General features: G+C 37.9%; 1 protein-coding gene across 1 annotated transcript in view; it reads right to left on the bottom strand.

Moving 5' to 3' along the window:
- CERKL (ceramide kinase like) overlaps window positions 1-18435 on the bottom strand; it is a 110484-nt gene that overhangs the window by 7861 nt on the left and 84188 nt on the right. Inside the window, exons 4-7 of the mRNA XM_035008352.1 lie at window positions 13238-13301; window positions 6226-6368; window positions 1170-1244; window positions 178-355 (exon numbers count right to left, since the gene is read on the bottom strand). Of these exons, the coding sequence (XP_034864243.1) occupies window positions 178-355; window positions 1170-1244; window positions 6226-6368; window positions 13238-13301 (460 nt within the window). The remainder of the gene's footprint in view (window positions 1-177; window positions 356-1169; window positions 1245-6225; window positions 6369-13237; window positions 13302-18435) is intronic.

The following is an 18435-nucleotide window of genomic DNA, read 5'->3' as shown; positions in this document are numbered from 1 at the left end:
CCTGCCGAGCAGGGAGCCCGATGCGGGACTCGATCCTGGGACTCCAGGATCATGACCTGAGCCGAAGGCAGTTGCTTAACCAACTGAGCCACCCAGGCGCCCCAGAAAAATTTGCTATTAACACTCATGTACTCTAAGATACAAAATTTTTGGCTTAAGAAAAAAAAAACAACTTACTTAAGTTTTGCCAGTGCCTTCATGACCGCAAAATCCCTTCGTTGGTTGGGTGACATCCATCGATTTTTTTCTGCCAGGGCCAAAGTTCTTCCACCAAAGCCAAACATGGCTGAGAACCCAAAGCGAAGAAGCTTGCCAGTGGTGCTAAAAGTGCAGACATCAACTGGTTGTACGTGCCCTTGAATATCATGTTGGATATTAGTCAAGCAGTGAGAGGAGTAGGGCAAGTTGTCAAAATGGCAAACAAAGAAGAGCCTATTTATTTACTTATAGAAGATCTCAAGCAACTTCATACCAGGATAAATATCCTTGCTTTCTCTTCATCTCCCTTAACCTACAACTACTACAGCTGCCATTTGTAACTTTTTCAGGTACTAAGGAAGAAAAACACAAAGGAGTAAATACTGCAGCTTATTGTTATTTCATTTAAAACATGGTTAAGGAAGTCAAGTTGAAGTACATGTGCAAAGTAAACTTAAGATTTAACAGTAGTTTTGCATTGTACTTATCTGAGTTTACAGACCTTCCATCAACTGGAATAATCACAATTCTAGAGTGGCTATGCGGTGTACTTTTTTTTTCTTTTTGTGTTTTTCTTTTAATAACATCATCCCAGCCCTATAGTCTTCATGTAGTCCAACAATAGTATCTGATATACTTAAATAGGATGCATGGGTTTTCACTATCTCGATTGTAAAATTGTGACCTTGACCATCATGATGATTTTCTTTTCTCACGAGATTATAGTAAAACTTCATTTTCTGCTCTTTATAGTGCCTGGACTCTGAAAAGGGAAGCAGTCCAAATGGTAAAGCTTCGCCTAATTGACTTTTGGTTTTCAGTAAAACATTTCTCTGCTTTGAAAGACAAAGAACTTGTCCTTCCTTAGATATGTCTGACAGAAATAAAATCACGTTATATAAGTATAAAAGCTTCCTTATAAAAAAACAAACTTCCTTATAAAACATGAACTTCTTTGAAAGAATTCTTACCCATTATAATGTGCAAAGTTGCAGTTACCACGTGAGGGATCCCATGAAGAGAGTGTGCCAGTATGTTGGTAGAACCTGCCAAATCCATTTCAAAACATGTAAAATCAATGTAGTGTTATGTTTCCAGTTATGCACTTGCTTACTTTACAGATACCACTATGTAATGTTCAAATGAAAAAATTAATGGAAGTTTGTAAGTGTTCATTCACAGCTTCGATTCACATCAAATGGTTGCCAAATCACTGTTTAGCCTTTAAACAACTTAAAATTAGTAAATAGTTTATAGTATCTACTTGTTCACAGCTTTTTCCATCATTGTCTAGTTTCTACTAAAATATACTAGCTATATCAAAGTCTACTCCAACTTCAATGAGTGGGCTTCTAACTTCTATCACAAAATGAGCACCAACAGCACTAAGGCTGTCTGGGAGAGCAGAGACAAATGCATAAATATATAAATAAAAATCCAAATAGTAACAATCTAAAATCACTGTAAAGTACAAAAGACAGTTTCTAAATACCTTTAATGAATCTTTGAGATAAGCTTTCATCCAAGAGGGGATTTCCCTCTTCTATGACAAAGGATATCCTAAAGAAATATTTAATTCCATGGTATTTAACATGCTATAAAAGTCTGTTTTGAGACATTATAGGTTTCTTATTTTCATAATGATTAGGATAATTTATGATCCACATGGATTTTTGCCACCAGCCTACAGAAGAAAAGAGTTCTCTCAAGTCAGGCTTCTATAACATTTATGTGTCTCTGAGATCTTGGGGTAAAAGCCTTCTTTTGAAGAGAAAAACATCAACTAACCCCTGCCATTCCCAGGAGGTTAAAAGGATTTAAAATTAAGAGGCTACAAATTTTCTTGAATTACAGATTACAAGAAAGAAAAGCAGTTAACAGCCTGGAGCTATGAAAGCATGAAGGTTAGCCCCTGGATTTGTTAATTGGGAACATTCCTGTGTGGTCATACATGATCTCTTTGATTTGTGTCACTTGCACTGATGTGTTCTAGGGCTGTTGAGTTGAAGAAGCTGAGGCAATTCAGACATTTTCAACTAAGGCTGTCATTAAAATAATCATCATAAGGGACTTAACTAATATGAATGACTTCCAGACCGCTAGTAATACCAGTTCAAAAAAAAAGTCCATCTCAACCCTAATTAGTTAACCCTGTTTCAACTGATTCATCAAAGGGCAAATGATGCTCTGACCTTTGGTACTCAGAATATGGCCCACTGTCCAGCCACAATACCCTGGTGCTTAGGACAATACCTGGGTGCTTACTAAAATGTTGACTCTCGGGTCCCACTCCAGACCTACTGAATCAGAGTCTGCATTTTATAAGATCCTCAGGTTTTCTTTATGAACAGTAACTTGAAGAGGCACTCATCTAGAATGTATGGCCTAGGGATCAGGAGCATCAACATTATCTGGGAGCTCATTAAAAAGGCAAATATCTGGGTCCCACCTCCAAAGATTGGAAACAGAAGGTCTGGAAGTGAGGCCCAGGCGTCCATGCTTTAGCAAGGTCTCAAGGTGACTCATATGCACCCTAAGGTTTAAGAACGAGGGGTCCAGAAACCTGTTACTCAGTGGATCTTTACCCAGGAGTCAATTACCTAAGCCTTTCCAATTATCCTTTGACCATCTACAGCCTGCCCTTTGGTCATCTAATTGCTGCTAATTAATCTGGAATGGGTGGGAGGGAAGAGAGGAAACAAATCAACCTATTTTGCTTCCCAATCAGATTTATGGTAAAGGTTTTGGAGGAGGCCACATAATTAGAGTGAGATATTTAGGATTATCAATGGATTACAGTACTCCATGAAACACATTTCCTCCATTACCATGGTTAATTAGGAATAGACCATAAAAGCATTCCTCTAGAAAGGCTATTAAAGAACATAATGTAATGTTGTCATGTGCAATAGAGAATGACACATATCATGACTCAAGAAAATAAAGACCATTTATTCCCTCTGCATTTGAAGTATGCTAAGCATGCCCAAACACAAATCCTTTTAGACTGCTAAAGATCACTTTTTTAATTTTTATGTCTCAGGCTTTGCACCTTGACAACTTGTTCTTAATTCCATGGAGTTTGCAAAGAGGCATGACCAGAAATTATTTTAGTCATTTTCTAGTCTGATTAACCTATTCCTTAGTCCTGAAGAACAGCTTTTTACACCCTGAATCAAAAAGGAAAGTTTGTGAGGAAAGTGCTTATAAAAAGGTAATACTATAGACTGCTCAGTATTTTTGTTTGGATAATCTAAAAGAGTACAATTTCCAAAAACAAAATGTGATCCATCTGAAAAGATGTCTACATGCCAAAAGAACATGCTGCTCACATAAATAACAACCATGTAATTTTAGCATTCTCACAAAAGCTATAAATGTTCTACCTCAAGGTAAACATTTTAATTAGCCTGAAAAGTTATTTTTCTTAACAGCTACCAGCAACTTTGCTCACCACCACCTCCCCAGACCTGCTAAAATGTGCCAAATACAAAGAGGATAAGGACAGAAGTAGCAGTTCATGTAAAGCCTGAGTGATGGACGTACCAGGCAGAAACTATGGAGGCAAAAAGAAAAAAGGAAAAAAATTGTCCTTGGAAGTGCAAGCACTTCTGCAGAACAATTAACTTAATTAACCAGACACCATGAATATTCATAAGGCCGTTAATGTCTCCCACATCCAAACAGATAAATGTGATGTAATGACTTCCTAGTCAAGCATATCTAAAATTCTCATGAAAACTGCACCTACACTTTGGTTCTTTGCCTGAAATATCATAGAAATTAACAGTCCCTTGGCAATATTTTGTTCTCCTCAAATTAATTGGAAAGCATGAATTTATTTATGTGAACGCTATAGGAATATATGGTTCACAGCCATCAGTATGTGGATTGAGCCTTGTTTTACAACAACTGGATTGCTTTTTTATTTTTATGTCCTCTCTGGCTTTTTCCTCTATCCTTCCCCCCACCCCTTTAATCGGAATCTCTGTATAGTTCCTTAGCACCAGTTCCCATGGCAACACACACCATCGCTAATGGCCAGCAGTTCAAATACAGGCTTCCCCACAACTGATCCATTTGAGTCTGACCATAATTCAGCGGCTTAGTCTGTTGGCTCAGTGGAGTAATTTACTAAACACTCTCCCTCTGGGTGTCTCTCTCCAGGCGGCAAATGGCTTCGAAGGCAGACTGTCTTCTGTGTGCAGCTTGGAAGCTTCCTGCCTCCCTCCTGTTCCCGTTCTCTATCAAAGCCCTGATGGGGCCTTGAGTCCTCCTATTGGTACATCCCGCGCGTGACTCCCCCCTTCCTTATGGAATCCATAAGCTGGAGCTCCTATACAATGACCACAGTTTTGGCAACAGGCTGTATTTTCTAAGCGAAGTGCATTCAAATGGCATATTAAAAAGGTAAGCATGCCCACCTAGCTAGTTTTGCTAGCTAACTATTCACTTTATGTCAAATGCGTCCCTGTGAGGATAACCACCTTTTCACTTGTGATTCACAGCAGTTCATAAGTGACCTTGGGAGTGTGTATACTAGTGAAGAGGAAGTGACCTAAGCACATCCACTTGGCATGGAAAGAAAGGCTGAAAAGCCCCATTATAGACAGAGCCATTAAGATGACACGGAACGGTCAAAGTGGCTGGACCCTCTTTGCCAGCATCTTTTTTCTCCCCAGTTGAGGTTATTTTCTTCTCTTCTGCTTAAAGATCAGCAACAGTTTTTCTCTATATGCTTTATAATTATTAGGATACATCCAAATACGTGTCTCCTTTTAAATTCTTTTTTTTTTTTTAAAGACTTCACAGTCTAAAAGAGCATTTGTATATCTTTTGTTCTCTGTCAATGAACAATACTAAATATACTAAAATCCATACTAAATGAATGTGATTATCAAGTGGATAGAAGGTTGAATTTTGTAACCAGGTACATTATTTCCTATTTTCATAGGAAACAACCATTGTTTCTGCTTTTCTGGTAGAGAGAATATCGTGTGAGGTTTTCCAAATGAAAAGAAATAATCCCTTTCCATCACTATCGTTTGTTTAAATAATTTGGGAGGAGTGACTGGCATAGCGTAATAAGCTTGTGAAAGATGTTTCCCTCTCTTCTGGAAGCCAGGGCTGTTCTAGCTATTCTCCCAGGCTCCCAGCGCTTTCCCCTCCCTCCCCCTACTCACAAATTCTACAAAGGCTCCCAGCAGGGTGTTCCCTTGCTCTCAACCTCCCATTGTTCCCTACTGTTTATCAAACACAATTCAGATCCCTCCTTGCGGAGTCCCGAAGCCACACGGTTTGGGAAAATTTTGATCCAGTCATCACCCAACAAATGGCCCATTTTCTATTTCTCCAAGCTCCTGGATTTTGCTTTGGCATTGATTATTTTTGCAATGAAGAAAATAACTCATCCTCATCAGGCCAGATCCTACCCATTTTAGGCCTAATTCAAGTGGCACTAGCTCCATCAACGTCTTCTTTACGTTCATTCACTTAATAAACGCTATGGAGCGTTCACTGTGTCATGTTCTATTCTAGCTGCTGGCAATTACAGCAGTGAGAATGAATCTTTTTGGCATTCCCAACTCCAGGTTATGTATTTATACTCTGATAATGAGAGTTCCACATTTTACCTCACATGACATTGTAAGCAGCTTGACTCAAGTGGCCCTGTTGGGAAATTTCATACCTGGTGCTGTGCGATCATTAGACCTAATAGGGGAAGGTAGAATAATAATTATCCCATTTGTGGATTGTTTAACTGTGTATTAAATCCTCCACATATACCATCTAATACTACCATAACCTTATAATGAGGTGAATATATGTGTATCTTTTTTACAGATTATAAAAATGAGGCTCAAAGTAATTAAATAACTTGTCCCATTCAATAGTGGAGATGACGAGCTTGGGTCTTTCAGAAAGTCTGTGCATTTAGCTCTGTGTTACACTGTCTAGGTTAGGAAAGGAAACAGAGAAATAGAAGAGGAGAGGCTCCATATAGCAAATCCATGGCCCCCTGCTTGCCTGCAGGTATTAACCCAAGTGGAAGAGGCGCTGGGACAGGGTTGAGGGGGCTGCCTGTTTCCTTCCCGGCATTCCTCTGGGCTCTGAGAAGCAAAGCATGGGCCGCTTCACTGGCAGATCCGTCTCCACCAACACAGACGACACTAGAAAACAAGAAATTAAGAATGCAACACTTTAAAATAATTGGTCATAATTCCTGAAATCTCAACTTCAAAAGAGTAACCTTATATATTCACGTGCATGGTGGCTCACACGCACCTTCTCACATTTTAGTTTAAGTGTCAGTGAGTAAGAAGGCTCTAGCACTGCACTGGTAAAGTTTACTTTGCATATATAATACCTACACGATGACCCCATAGACAAAATATTTTTAAGTGGGTTAAGAGACATTAGAACATTTGACCATGTTAATTACATCGGACCTGCGTTTTGCTCTGTTAATATCCAAAAGTATATTCTTCTCATTTTAACAGTTATGTGCAATTCATTTAACCAAGTGCTAATTTTCAATACAGCTCTGAAAAGACAGCTGTAAAAGTCATGTAAAATATGAAATTTTAAGAAGCTATTTATCATTAGTATATAAATATAGTAATTGAAAACCTGAACTGTTTTTTATCTTTTGGACATCACTGCTAGATGGCACTTTTTAAAATTATTGTTACTACCCTTTTGACCCTAGTCAGTACTGCTAATAATTTTTTTAAGACCTCATGGTAAGTAAGGGGCGCCTGGGTGGCTCAGTCGTTAAGCGTCTGCCTTCGGCTCAGGTCATGGTCCCAGGGTCCTGGGATCGAGCCCCGCATCGGGCTCCCTGCTCACCGGGAAGCCTGCTTCTCCCTCTCCCACTCCCGCTGCTTGTGTTCCCTCTCTCGCTGTATCTCTCTCTGTCAAATAAAAAAAAAAAAAAAAAAAAAAAAAGACCTCATGGTAAGTAGACTATAGCAGAGGAGGTGGTAGAAATTCATGAAAGTAACATATAAGATTTCAGAAATTTGTTTCATAATTATTTGTATTTAAAAGATGTAAAATAATCTTAAGTAGCAAAATCACATTAATTTACCCAAAAGGAGGAAGAGTTTGTGCTATTGAAAGCAGGTGTCATAACTCAAGGCCTCTAAGGGCCCAGCAAAAATGGAAGAGCACACTGAGTCTAAAGGAGGAACAGATTCTCAGTTCAGCCCACTCACATCATCTGAGAGGCATGCCCACATTTTTCTAGAGATTTTTCATCCTTTGATTTTTCTAGAGAAGCCATAGATTCTGATTTTTGAGTGAGTCTCCTAATTTGTCAACATTATCAACTAGCATTCAATATATTTAAAACCTTTACGTGCCAAACAAAACAGACTATGGACCATGAGCAGGAGGTTTTATTTATTTAAGGATTTATTTATTTATTTGAGAGAGAGCGTGCACACGGGAGGAAGGGGTAAAGGAAGAGGGAGAGAGAAACTCAAGCAGACTCCATGCTCAGCACAGAGCCTGAGGTGGAGCTCGATCTCAGGACCCTGAGATCAGACCTGTGCCAAACCAAGAGTCGGACACTCAACTGACTGCACCACCCAGGTGCCCTGGTCACCAGATTTTAAATGGTTCCTTAAGTTTAAGAAGCTCTAGATGTTGGTGAATCCAGAGACTGACGGTTCATCAACTCCCCCACACCTCACTCTCAGCCTTCCAGCCCCTGCCCAAAGCTGAGGTTCAGCCCTATGACTGTACACAGCCTGGCAGGTCCAGGTCCACCCTAGTTATGAGAGACTCCAGGATGTGGGATATGACCCAGGTCATTTTTGGCTAGGGGTATTATTTTATGTCTGAAAGGATTCTAGGGGTTCATCATGTGGTCACTGATTCAGAAAAAAAAAGTGATTCTATCTACTGAGGGTTGACTTTGTCAGAAAATATGCTAGTTCTTTTCTATTAAATCCTCAGAATTCTATGAAGTAGGCATTAGCCTCATCTTTATAAAGGAAGAAACCATGGTTTGCTGTGAACCTTGTCTAATAGGATTTCAAAGATCTCGGAAATTTGCCAACATTCTATGAACTTAATTATAACTATGAGATTCATGCCCTTTCTACCTGTTGAGATGGGTGTGATCTAAAAGGAGCACATGAAGTCATCCAACAAAACATCTAACTTAGCACAGAAGAACCTGACTTTTCCATTTAGTATGGCAGCATCTGACCCCTGGGATCCTGCATCCAGTTATAGCATCTTGTACATGTTAACTCATCTCTAGAATTGACAGGGATGGCTCCTCTGTGAACATACTCTGCCTTTGAACTTTTGTCATAACACATTCTATGTTACATTTTGAAACTTTAACAAATGATAATTACAACAATAAAGTAACATTTAGTGAATAATTACTATGTACCAAGCACTGTTCTCAGCACCCTCCATGTATTAACTCATTTAATTTGGACATTTAATATGGACAATAACCATATGCAATAGATACTTTTACCTTCAATTTCAAATTAAGAAACTAAGGCATAGAAAGATTAAATAACTTTCCCAAGGTCATTACATAATAAGTAACAGAAGGAAGATTTGAAACATCATAATTCAGCCTTAGAGACTGCCCTACTACTATTCCATGTATTATAATCCTTTCCTATACGTGAAACCTAATGAAAATCACCTTATGAGAGGTTTACTGTTTCGAAAATCAGTTTACCAGTAGAATCAATGTGGAATTAAATGTGTTAAGAAAAAAATATATGTTGATAACTACTATATCATTAAGATCACCTCCAGGAATACTACTCAACCTTGGGGATATATTTAATGCAAACATATCACAAGAGTCTGGACATTACAAGAAAAGGCAAAGCAAACACCCACCCACAACCTTCTATAATGTGTTAATTTAACCACCCTTAAGAGTTACCCTAAACATAAACCTTAGAGTAACTAATCCTTTGCATGTGGTACCTCTTATATTTTCAGAAAAAGTAAACTCCTTCTTTCCATGACCCCAAATACAATGATTCTGTCTGGAAAAGTACAACCAGAGGCTGATACCTTATTTCTCTTCATAAAAGTTCTCTTTATATAATTTTTAAATGAGCGTATCTTCATCTACAAACCGTATCATCTTTGAGATGTTTAATAGGTTACTAGGTTTTGATTTAAACTTTTTCTTCTCTGAAAAGAGGTACTTTTTAAAAAATACCTTAGTATAGAGATATCATGGTCGATGTGATCAAATGTCAATGTTAGTCAAATAATGTCTAAATCAGTATGGGCTTAGCTCATGGTGAAATTTAAAAAAGAAGAGAAAAACTGTGTAATTCAACCAGTTCAAATAAAAACTCTGAAAAATAGGAAAACATTAGTATATTTATTACTGCATAAGAACTATAGCTTAACCATGTTCACACTTGTAAATTCAACTGTTGCTGCTCAAGTCTATGCACCTGATAGTACTCTTTTCTTTGCCTTTACAAAACTTTCTCTCTATGCATAGTAAAAATAGGGGGCAAATAAAAAGTGACACTCCTACAAGTTTGAGCAATGGATCTCAGGGTGTTTGCTAGAATACACAGGAGAGGCACAACAGCAGTCTTAAGGACTGATAGATGTGCTCCTGTTAGCTTTGTCATAGTGGGTCTTCATAGAAACATATGTAACTTGTTAAAAATTCCAAAATCTTAGCAAGTAACATTTCTTAAACATTATTTACCAAACCATTTTGCTTTATTAAATAGTACACATAGAATATTTCTTGGATCTTAAACACTCTGGTCTGTGTCTAAAAACCTGTAGATGATTTTCTAGCCACACCCTATCAATAGCTTCACTTGAATTAGGCAGAAATGCTTCAGCCTCAAGTTCTTGAAGGAATCCCCTCTCTCATCAAAAGACCATAGAATCTTGGGGGTAGCTTATCCCCACCTTAAATCATTTGTACCTATTTCTCAAGAAGTGCTCCAATAGCCACTCTTTGAACAAGTTCAGAAACAAGGAACTCACAGAGTGCATTACATTTTCAAATGCTTCCACTTGTTAGAGAATTGTTCTTTCTTTTTAATTGAAGTATATTTGACATATAACATTCTGTGAGTGTCAGGTTAATAACAATGATTCGTTATTTATGTGCATTGCAAGTGATCTTCACAGTAAGTCTAATTACCAGCCATCTTCACACAAAGTTACAAGAAAATTATTTTCTTGTGATGAGAATTTTCAGGATCTCTATTAGCAACTTTCAAATATGCAATACACTGTTGTTGACTATAATCTTCATGCTGTACATTATATCCCCCTGACTTATTTATAACTGGAAGTCTGTACCTCTTGATCTCCCTCACCCATTTCACCCATCCCCAATCCTCCTCCCCTCCAGCAACCACCAATCTGTTCTTTTATCTTGCCATTTGCAAGAACATGGAAGGACCTAAAGAGCATTACACTAAGTGAAGAGAAAGATAAATACAACGATTTCCCACATATGTGGAATCTAAAAACAAAACAAAATTCGTGCAAAGAATTGTTCTCTTAAAGTGTCTAAAGAAACTATGTTTCCATTGTTCTCCTCATATACCTAATCCATGTAATTCTAAGTGGAGTGACTTAAAATGACCATTTTACTAAGTTTTCCCAGGTCCCACTGGAAAAACTAGGCCCATGAAAATAAATGAGATATTAAAGGAATCTTAGAAAATACATGATTTTCAATAGAAATTTTAAATTATTGTAAGTCCTAAATAAATCAGCATGCTGTGGAATTCAGAAACCATTAAATCACTGAACTTAAGTCATAGAGTAGTTAGGTCAAACTATGTGGTTAAAAAAATGTGGATAATAATTAAAAGATATGCATAACTTTTAGGGCCACACTGTTAAATAACAACACCTGTCATGTGAAATAAACAAGAATTAAGTATATTCAGTTAGAGAAAAAAAAATTACTATCCTGCACTTGAGTCTTTTGTCATTCGGCAAAAATTTTTTTAAAAGATCTTATTTATTTATTTATTTATTTATTTATTTATTTATTTGAGAGAGAGAGAAATCACAAGTGGAGAGGAGGGGCAGAGGTAGAGGGAGAAGCAGGCTCCCCGCTGAGCAAGTAGCCCAATATGGGGCTCGATCCCAGGATCCCGGGATCAGGACCTGAGCTGAAGGCAGAGGCTTAACTGACTGAGCCACCCAGGCACTCCTCTGCAAAATTCTTCTTGATCCTTACATAGTATAATTACCAATGGAATTTATTTGTACATAGCACATTTGATGGAACACTTCCAAAATGCTGATGGGCAAGACCAGATCTAGTATCTCTGATATCTGTTACCCTCATTATTTATATAATCATGCTTTGAAGAAAGGACTTATTTGCAATACAGCCACACTTGTATACTCACAAGCCATGTTTCAGGACTATGCAACGTATTGAGGCGGTAGCTAGTGGGCATGATTCCCCCAATTACTTTTCTTAAATTGTATACTTGCAAGATAATTTGCCAAACGTAGCCTGTTAGTCAATCTGTCTAGCTTTAAGTATAAAGCTCTTAAGTAATCTCCTACCCCATACTCTTCATCCTCAATATTCATATAATGTCGCCATCTAGATTTGCTCCTCTCAAATTCTTTTTGAAAACTTTTATTTATCAAACTTTCTTCTTCATCCTCTAATATTACTTATCAAAAAGTATTAAGCATTTCTGGAAAAACAACCCTGATAATGCCCCATTTTGATTGCATCACTTTCCTTCCTAAAATATCCTAATAGTTCTTTGGGAAGAGCAAAGCCTTTCACTCTACAGTTCAAGGACACAACTGTCCTTCCCGATATTATATTTTGTTTCCTGCACACCACCATGTGACACAGATAATTCACATTTTTGCTACCTTTTAAAACCCTGAAAAATCAACCCTTGTAAAAAATCTTCCCTAAAATGTTTTTGTCTAACACATCAATCCACCATTTTAGCAAATTGATTTGCCTACTTTTTAAAAAAATGGTTATTAAAGTATGTCACTTGCCTCATTTCTAATATTTGCATGACAGTGAACAATTTCTACACACTCCAGCAATGTATAGCAAATGACAGTTCCCAATGCCTACTCTGGAGAGCACACTTAATTGGTAGCCACTAAATTATAAAAGAATTAAAATTAGCATCTTTTTTTAAAAATTTTATTTATTTGACAGAGAGAGACACAGTGAGAGAGGAAACACAAGCAGGGGGAGTGGGAGAGAGAGAAGCAGGCTTTCCACCGAGCAGGGAGCCCAATGCGGGGCTCAATCCCAGGACCCCGGGATCCCGACCTGAGCCAAAGGCAGATGCTTAATGATTGAGCCACCCAGGTGCCCCTAGCATCTTTTTTTTATACTGAAAATTATATATTTTAAAAGATTTATTCATTTGAGAGAGAGAAAGAAAGAAAGAGAGAATGAGGGCAAAAGCGGGGCTAAGGGGCAGAGGGAGAGGGAGAAGCAGACTCCCCGCTGAGCAGGGCACCTGACATAGGGCTGGATCCCAGGACCCTGAGATAACAACCTGAGCTGAAGGCAGATGCTTAACTGACTGAGCCACCCAGGCATCCCAATATATTTTTATGTATAAAATATTTATCCGCAATCACAGCCAAATGAACCAGTGGGTATCTATTAACATTATCAACAAATTTGCAAAAGAGGATCACAATTATACCATATGACCTTCCATCAGTGCTTTTCTAGATACATGGTTAAAGCCAAGAATTAAGGACTACAGTTCCAAATATATGCACATTAGGTCAGTAAAATGTGGTCCTCTTTGATTTCCCAGTACTTATATATTTCTCCTTTTGTTTTCCTATGCCTGATCCTGAGAGGTAGAGGACCATGCCATATTGTCATCATTAATTGTTATTACATAGATATGAATGCAATAGTCTAATTACATACACCACAAATATTGAAATATTTATAAGTCCCAAATATGTGGCTAAAAACTCATGAAAACATTTCAGAACAGAAGCCATGTGACACATACAGATTGATAATATAACCTACCCATCAAATTCCTGGAGTTCACAATCCTTCAGCAGTGCCAAAGCATGCCCTTCATATTCTGTTACTATTTAAAAACAAAAAACAAAAACAAAAACAGGTGAAAGTTTTAAACAACGATCTACACTCTTTCACTTAGTTTGGCAAAATAATATCATAAACATATGGTCAGGTCATAAAACAACATTCATCCTTGAATATTTATATTTTAATCATGGGAAAGAGGATTAAGGGTTACTTTCCTGATGTGTTTTATAGCTTTATGTAAAAGAGGGTCATATATTTGTTCCAACTACGTAAGTCACGTGGGGCTATCCCACACACAGCAGTTAGATCATTTATCTTGGTGCCTGTCTGTTCAGTGTTCCCTTCCTGATATTATAAAGAAGACACATTTCCTTTAAATCAGAAGCTGAAGAGCAGCAGTATTTTGAAAATAAGGCATATTAGCTGGCATCAAATAGTCAATGTTAAATCGCTTTGGCAACCTTACATGAATAAATTAGTTGAAAGGTTAGTGTAAGATTTACATACTAGAAGAATGTGTATCTGGAACTGCTAGACTAAAAAGAGGAGCTGGATGGGAAAATAATGAAGCAAAGCCAACACCAATGATAACAGACCCAAAGCCGCGGAGGAAGGTGGCATGGACCCACCAGAGCCGGAGCCTCTGAGGAAATGAATCTGTCACTCCCTATCGCTGTCTCTACAGTCGTGACGCCCTACGCAGTACTGTAAATGCCAGTGGAGACAGGATAAACTGGCACGCTGCAGATGGCACCAAGCATCCCCACCACATTTAGCATTTTCTGGGGCAGCGCTGCCAGAAGAGACAGCCCAGCTGTATCCACCCATCAAAGATTTCTGCGGACTGACATGACATTGCAGATGGATTTTTTGTGTAAGAACGTGCATCGTTATATGCAAGATTACATTAATCTTTCATGCCTGTCTGTCCCTGGTGCCGGCATGGTTCAAGCTTTTCCTACAATGTTTTTAGATATTGTTAAGAATTATTAGTCTTGGTGTCTAAAAGAATCACTCTGTATCCAGCAGCATTTATTCAAATGCTGTTAACATTCACATGAATAAAACTTCTCTATATTGAATTCTAATCAGAAGAAGGCTATGAGAAAACTAAGTATAAAATATTAATAAACTTGGAAGGTTATCATAAATGATGGTGTTGATCATTTATAACTTCAGCTAGTAGTTGCAACCCTAAGAATACAAAATAAAATGTTACATACATACACACACTGAAAATACATAATGACATTATGAAGAAATATTTATGCTGAGCATCAGTTTATCAAATCTTGCTTCTATGCTAAAGCTTACTTTGGTAAAGCTTTTCAAATCCAATATGAAATTAGCTTTAAATTAGGTTATGGCTAAATGCTATCTTTTTATTCAGGAAAAAATTTTAAATAATATTCAATTTCTTTGATCCTGCAGGTGGAATTTGACGATATGTTGATGCAAATTATCCAAGAAGAGTAATTTTTTTAAAAGATTTTACTTAACTTATTTGACACAGAGAGAGAGAGCTAGAGAGGGAACACAAGCGGGGGGGTGGGAGAGGGAGAAGTAGGCTCCCGGCTGAGCAGGAAGCCCGATGTGGGGCTCAATCCCAGGACCCTGGGATCATGACCTGAGCCGAAGGCAGACACTTAACAACTGAGCCACCCAGGTATCTCAAAGAAGAGTAATTTTTAAAATAACATTGGAAAAGTTAGAAAAATATAGTGACCTGGAACAAAGAGGAAAGGATGAAAGAAACTTGATCACAATATATTAGGAAAATGAACAAAAGGAATTAAGTCTTTGGCATCAGGGAGCTCATATTCTGGAGGCAGAAAGTAGACACTAATTTTAAAACATGAATACATGATATGAAGTAGCAATAAGTGATTACAAAGAAACATAACATAGGGCAAAAGGATAGAGAATAATCTGGACTACTATTCAGATATAGTAGAAGAAATTGATGTATTTAGACATAATATTATGGGCCCTGGAGTCACAAAGAGCCAGATTCAAATCATCCCATTCCAAATAAACATATGGAGTAGACTGATAAACAAATGCAGTTTCAAAAGGTTACTAGCCTTTTCTTTCACTTGCTTTCCTTTTCTGATGAGAATGATACCCTATGCCCCTTCTATTCAGGAAATTTGGAGATTCCATTCTTTGCAAGGCTTTGAACTCAGGTGTCAGTGCTGGGATTCCCCCACCCACCCTAACCTTCAATTTATGTATTACTTCCTCAAGACGACGAGACTGGAGGGAAGTAATGTCTTGAGGTTAATGCTGAATGTTGATGAGGAAACAGGCTGAAGTAAAATCAGATGAGACTTGGACTTAAAGAAACATTTCTTGGGCTGGTGATAAAATTCTACAATGGGATAAGATACTGAGATGGCATTTTCTCTCCTGTCCTATAGGTACTTCTGACTTAGCTCCAAATGGAATCTGTCATTTCCACCTTCAAACTGCCTCTCAAATATGTTGTTCTTTGTGTTCCATCATCTCCTCCTTGCTACCCAAGGTCAAGACCAGTTGTTTTGGTTTTTGTTGCTATAGTATCCCATCCCAAGCCAATGCCCATGGTCCAGCCACTAGTATTTTTTTAATGTGGATATTACAATGGTCTTTTCCCCAGTCTGCCTCCAACCTTTATCCTACTCTCCCCAGAATGATTTTCTCACGTATTTGATCCTATCCTTTTTCTACGTAACCTCCACTGATGAGTCTTCACTGTCACCAGAGACAAAGCTCTAACCCCCGGACATCTGAGTATTAGAAACAGGATTCACCATATACATCCACAATTATTTAAGGAATAACAAAAAGAACCTTTCACTCAGAAATCTCTCTTTAGCTGGATATGATGCATGAACAGGTACTCTCCAGATTTTTATTAAAGTGGTCAAATTGGAAAGAAATAATGCCCCAGCCTACCAGCATCTTTTGTGACTCAAATTTATCAAATTGCCTAGCTTTCTGCTGGGCAAGATCAGGAATAACAAGAGGCATTTACAGGGAGGGAAGGCTTTAAGTAGAAACAGAGAGCCAAAGAGAAAAAATTCCAAGAGGAGATTTGGCAAAAGTGTCATAAGTTAAACTCATGACTCTAGAAGGAGGAAAAAAAAAAAAGTGACAACAAACTCCACTTTATTGACAATTCCACAAGGGCCAGATAGGATGTAAAAATTATCTGGTGACTAGGCACTCCCATGAGCCCTGAGTTGGCAGAGATCAAGGCTAAATTCAGAGAAGTGTCTTTGACCATGATAATGATGGTGAGTATGATAAGGTCTAGCAGCTTTGTTAATAAAAAAAATTGACTGAAGGAGATGGAATTGCCTATCATGAACAAGAGAGATCAAGGACAGACATATTATCTGTTTCAAATATTTTAATGACTCTTATACACAAGATGGGACACATTTATTTTGTATTACTACAAAAGAGAACATTGACTCTAAAAATTACAAGGAGGCAAAAGTCAACTTACAAGTTCTGCCTGCAGTTCATGCCTTGCACAAAGGCATTTGGCCAAAGGGGCAGATATGTTTGCAATCTAGCCAGTATACCTACCTTGACATGCTGGTGGCCTTGGGCAGAATCAGCCCAGAAAGAAGGGCACCTTTATATGTTAGCACAAAAAAGGCGCCTTTTCTAATACGCACAAGGCATAGTGACCCTAAGCTCAAGAATGACTAGCAGTATTATCCAGTAATGGCAGACACTGACATAGGGTACCCAAGCAAAGGCTGAGAGTTCATCCATGAGTAGGGCCACACCTACACTCCACCACAGGGGGGAAATTAAGCTCAATGCCCTCTAAAGTTATTTCCAGATTGATTTCTCTGTTGCCTTTTTTCACTTTATTATTCTATGAATTATCCTATGAATCTACGATCTCTCAAACACTCTCATACCTTTAACAATGTAATTCCTAAAGTCTGCTCTTTATGGGGAGAAAGATAAAGAAATGGTATCAAAGGCCAGCTTGGGCTTACCATTCATGCTCTTTTTCGATTCATATGCCAACAAGTTATTAGAAAAAAATAATTCCGTTCTAAGTTCTTCCAGAAGTTTTTCTGATACCATTATTAAATAAGATACTGCGCTGGTGATGGTAGCAGAACTGGGAAGCAACTTCAGCTCAAGTATTTCAAAAGACGCCGATCTATATTCAGAAGTAGTTAGGGTTTCAGCAGTAACCAAAAGGAAAAGTATATTTTTATTAATGTGGTGATTCTTTTTTTTTTTTTAAGCTGGAAGTTTATACCTTCTGACACCCTACACTCATTTCTCCCATTCCCCACCTCCCACCTCTGGCAACCAATAATCTGTTCTCTATACCTATGTGTTCAGTTGTTTTTGTGTGTGTGTTTTTTTTATGATTCCACATATAAGTGAGATCAGATGGTAATTTATCTTTCTCTGACATATTTCACTTAGCAAAATGCCCTCAAGGTCCATTCATGTTGTTACAAACGTCAAGAGTTCCTTCTTTTTAATGACCAGATAATATTCCGCTGTGTGTGTGTCTACACACACACACACACACACACACATATACACACATTTTCTTTTCCATTCATCCACTGATGGACACTTAGGTTGCTTCCAGGTCTTGGCTATTGTAAATAGTGCTGCATTGAACATGGGAGTGCAGCTATCTTTTTGATTTAATGTTTTTTTTCTCCTTTGGATAAATACCCAGAGTGGAATTGCTGGATCACATGGTATTTTTAAATATTTGAGGAACCTCCATACTTTTTCCACAGTGGCTGCACCAACTTACTTCCCACCAACAGTGCACAAGGGTTCCCTTCTCTCCACATCCTCACCAACACTTGTCTTTTTGATAATAGCCATTCCAACAGATACGAGGTAATGTATTTCACTGTGGTTTTGATTGGCATTTCCCTGATGATTAGTGATGTTGAGCACCTATGCATGTACCAGGTTGGCTATCTGTATATCTTCTTTGGGAAAATGGCTTTTCAGATCCTCTACCCATTTTTTAGTCCAACTATTAATTTTGCTATTCACTTTTAAAAGAAACTTATGGAAAAAATCCTTTAGAGTGTACATATCTAGCTAGAATTATTCAAATCCTGCCTCATTTATCTAAGCACTATCTCCTAGTGAATTTATCATCATGTAGAATTTATTATGTAATT

Source organism: Mirounga leonina, unplaced genomic scaffold (assembly GCF_011800145.1).
Source record: "Mirounga leonina isolate KUSES-001 unplaced genomic scaffold, KU_Mleo_1.0 Mir_151, whole genome shotgun sequence".
Taxonomy (NCBI): Eukaryota; Metazoa; Chordata; class Mammalia; order Carnivora; family Phocidae; genus Mirounga; species Mirounga leonina.
Note: the sequence above shows the minus strand (reverse complement) of the source record. Positions and strands in the feature narration are given on the sequence as shown.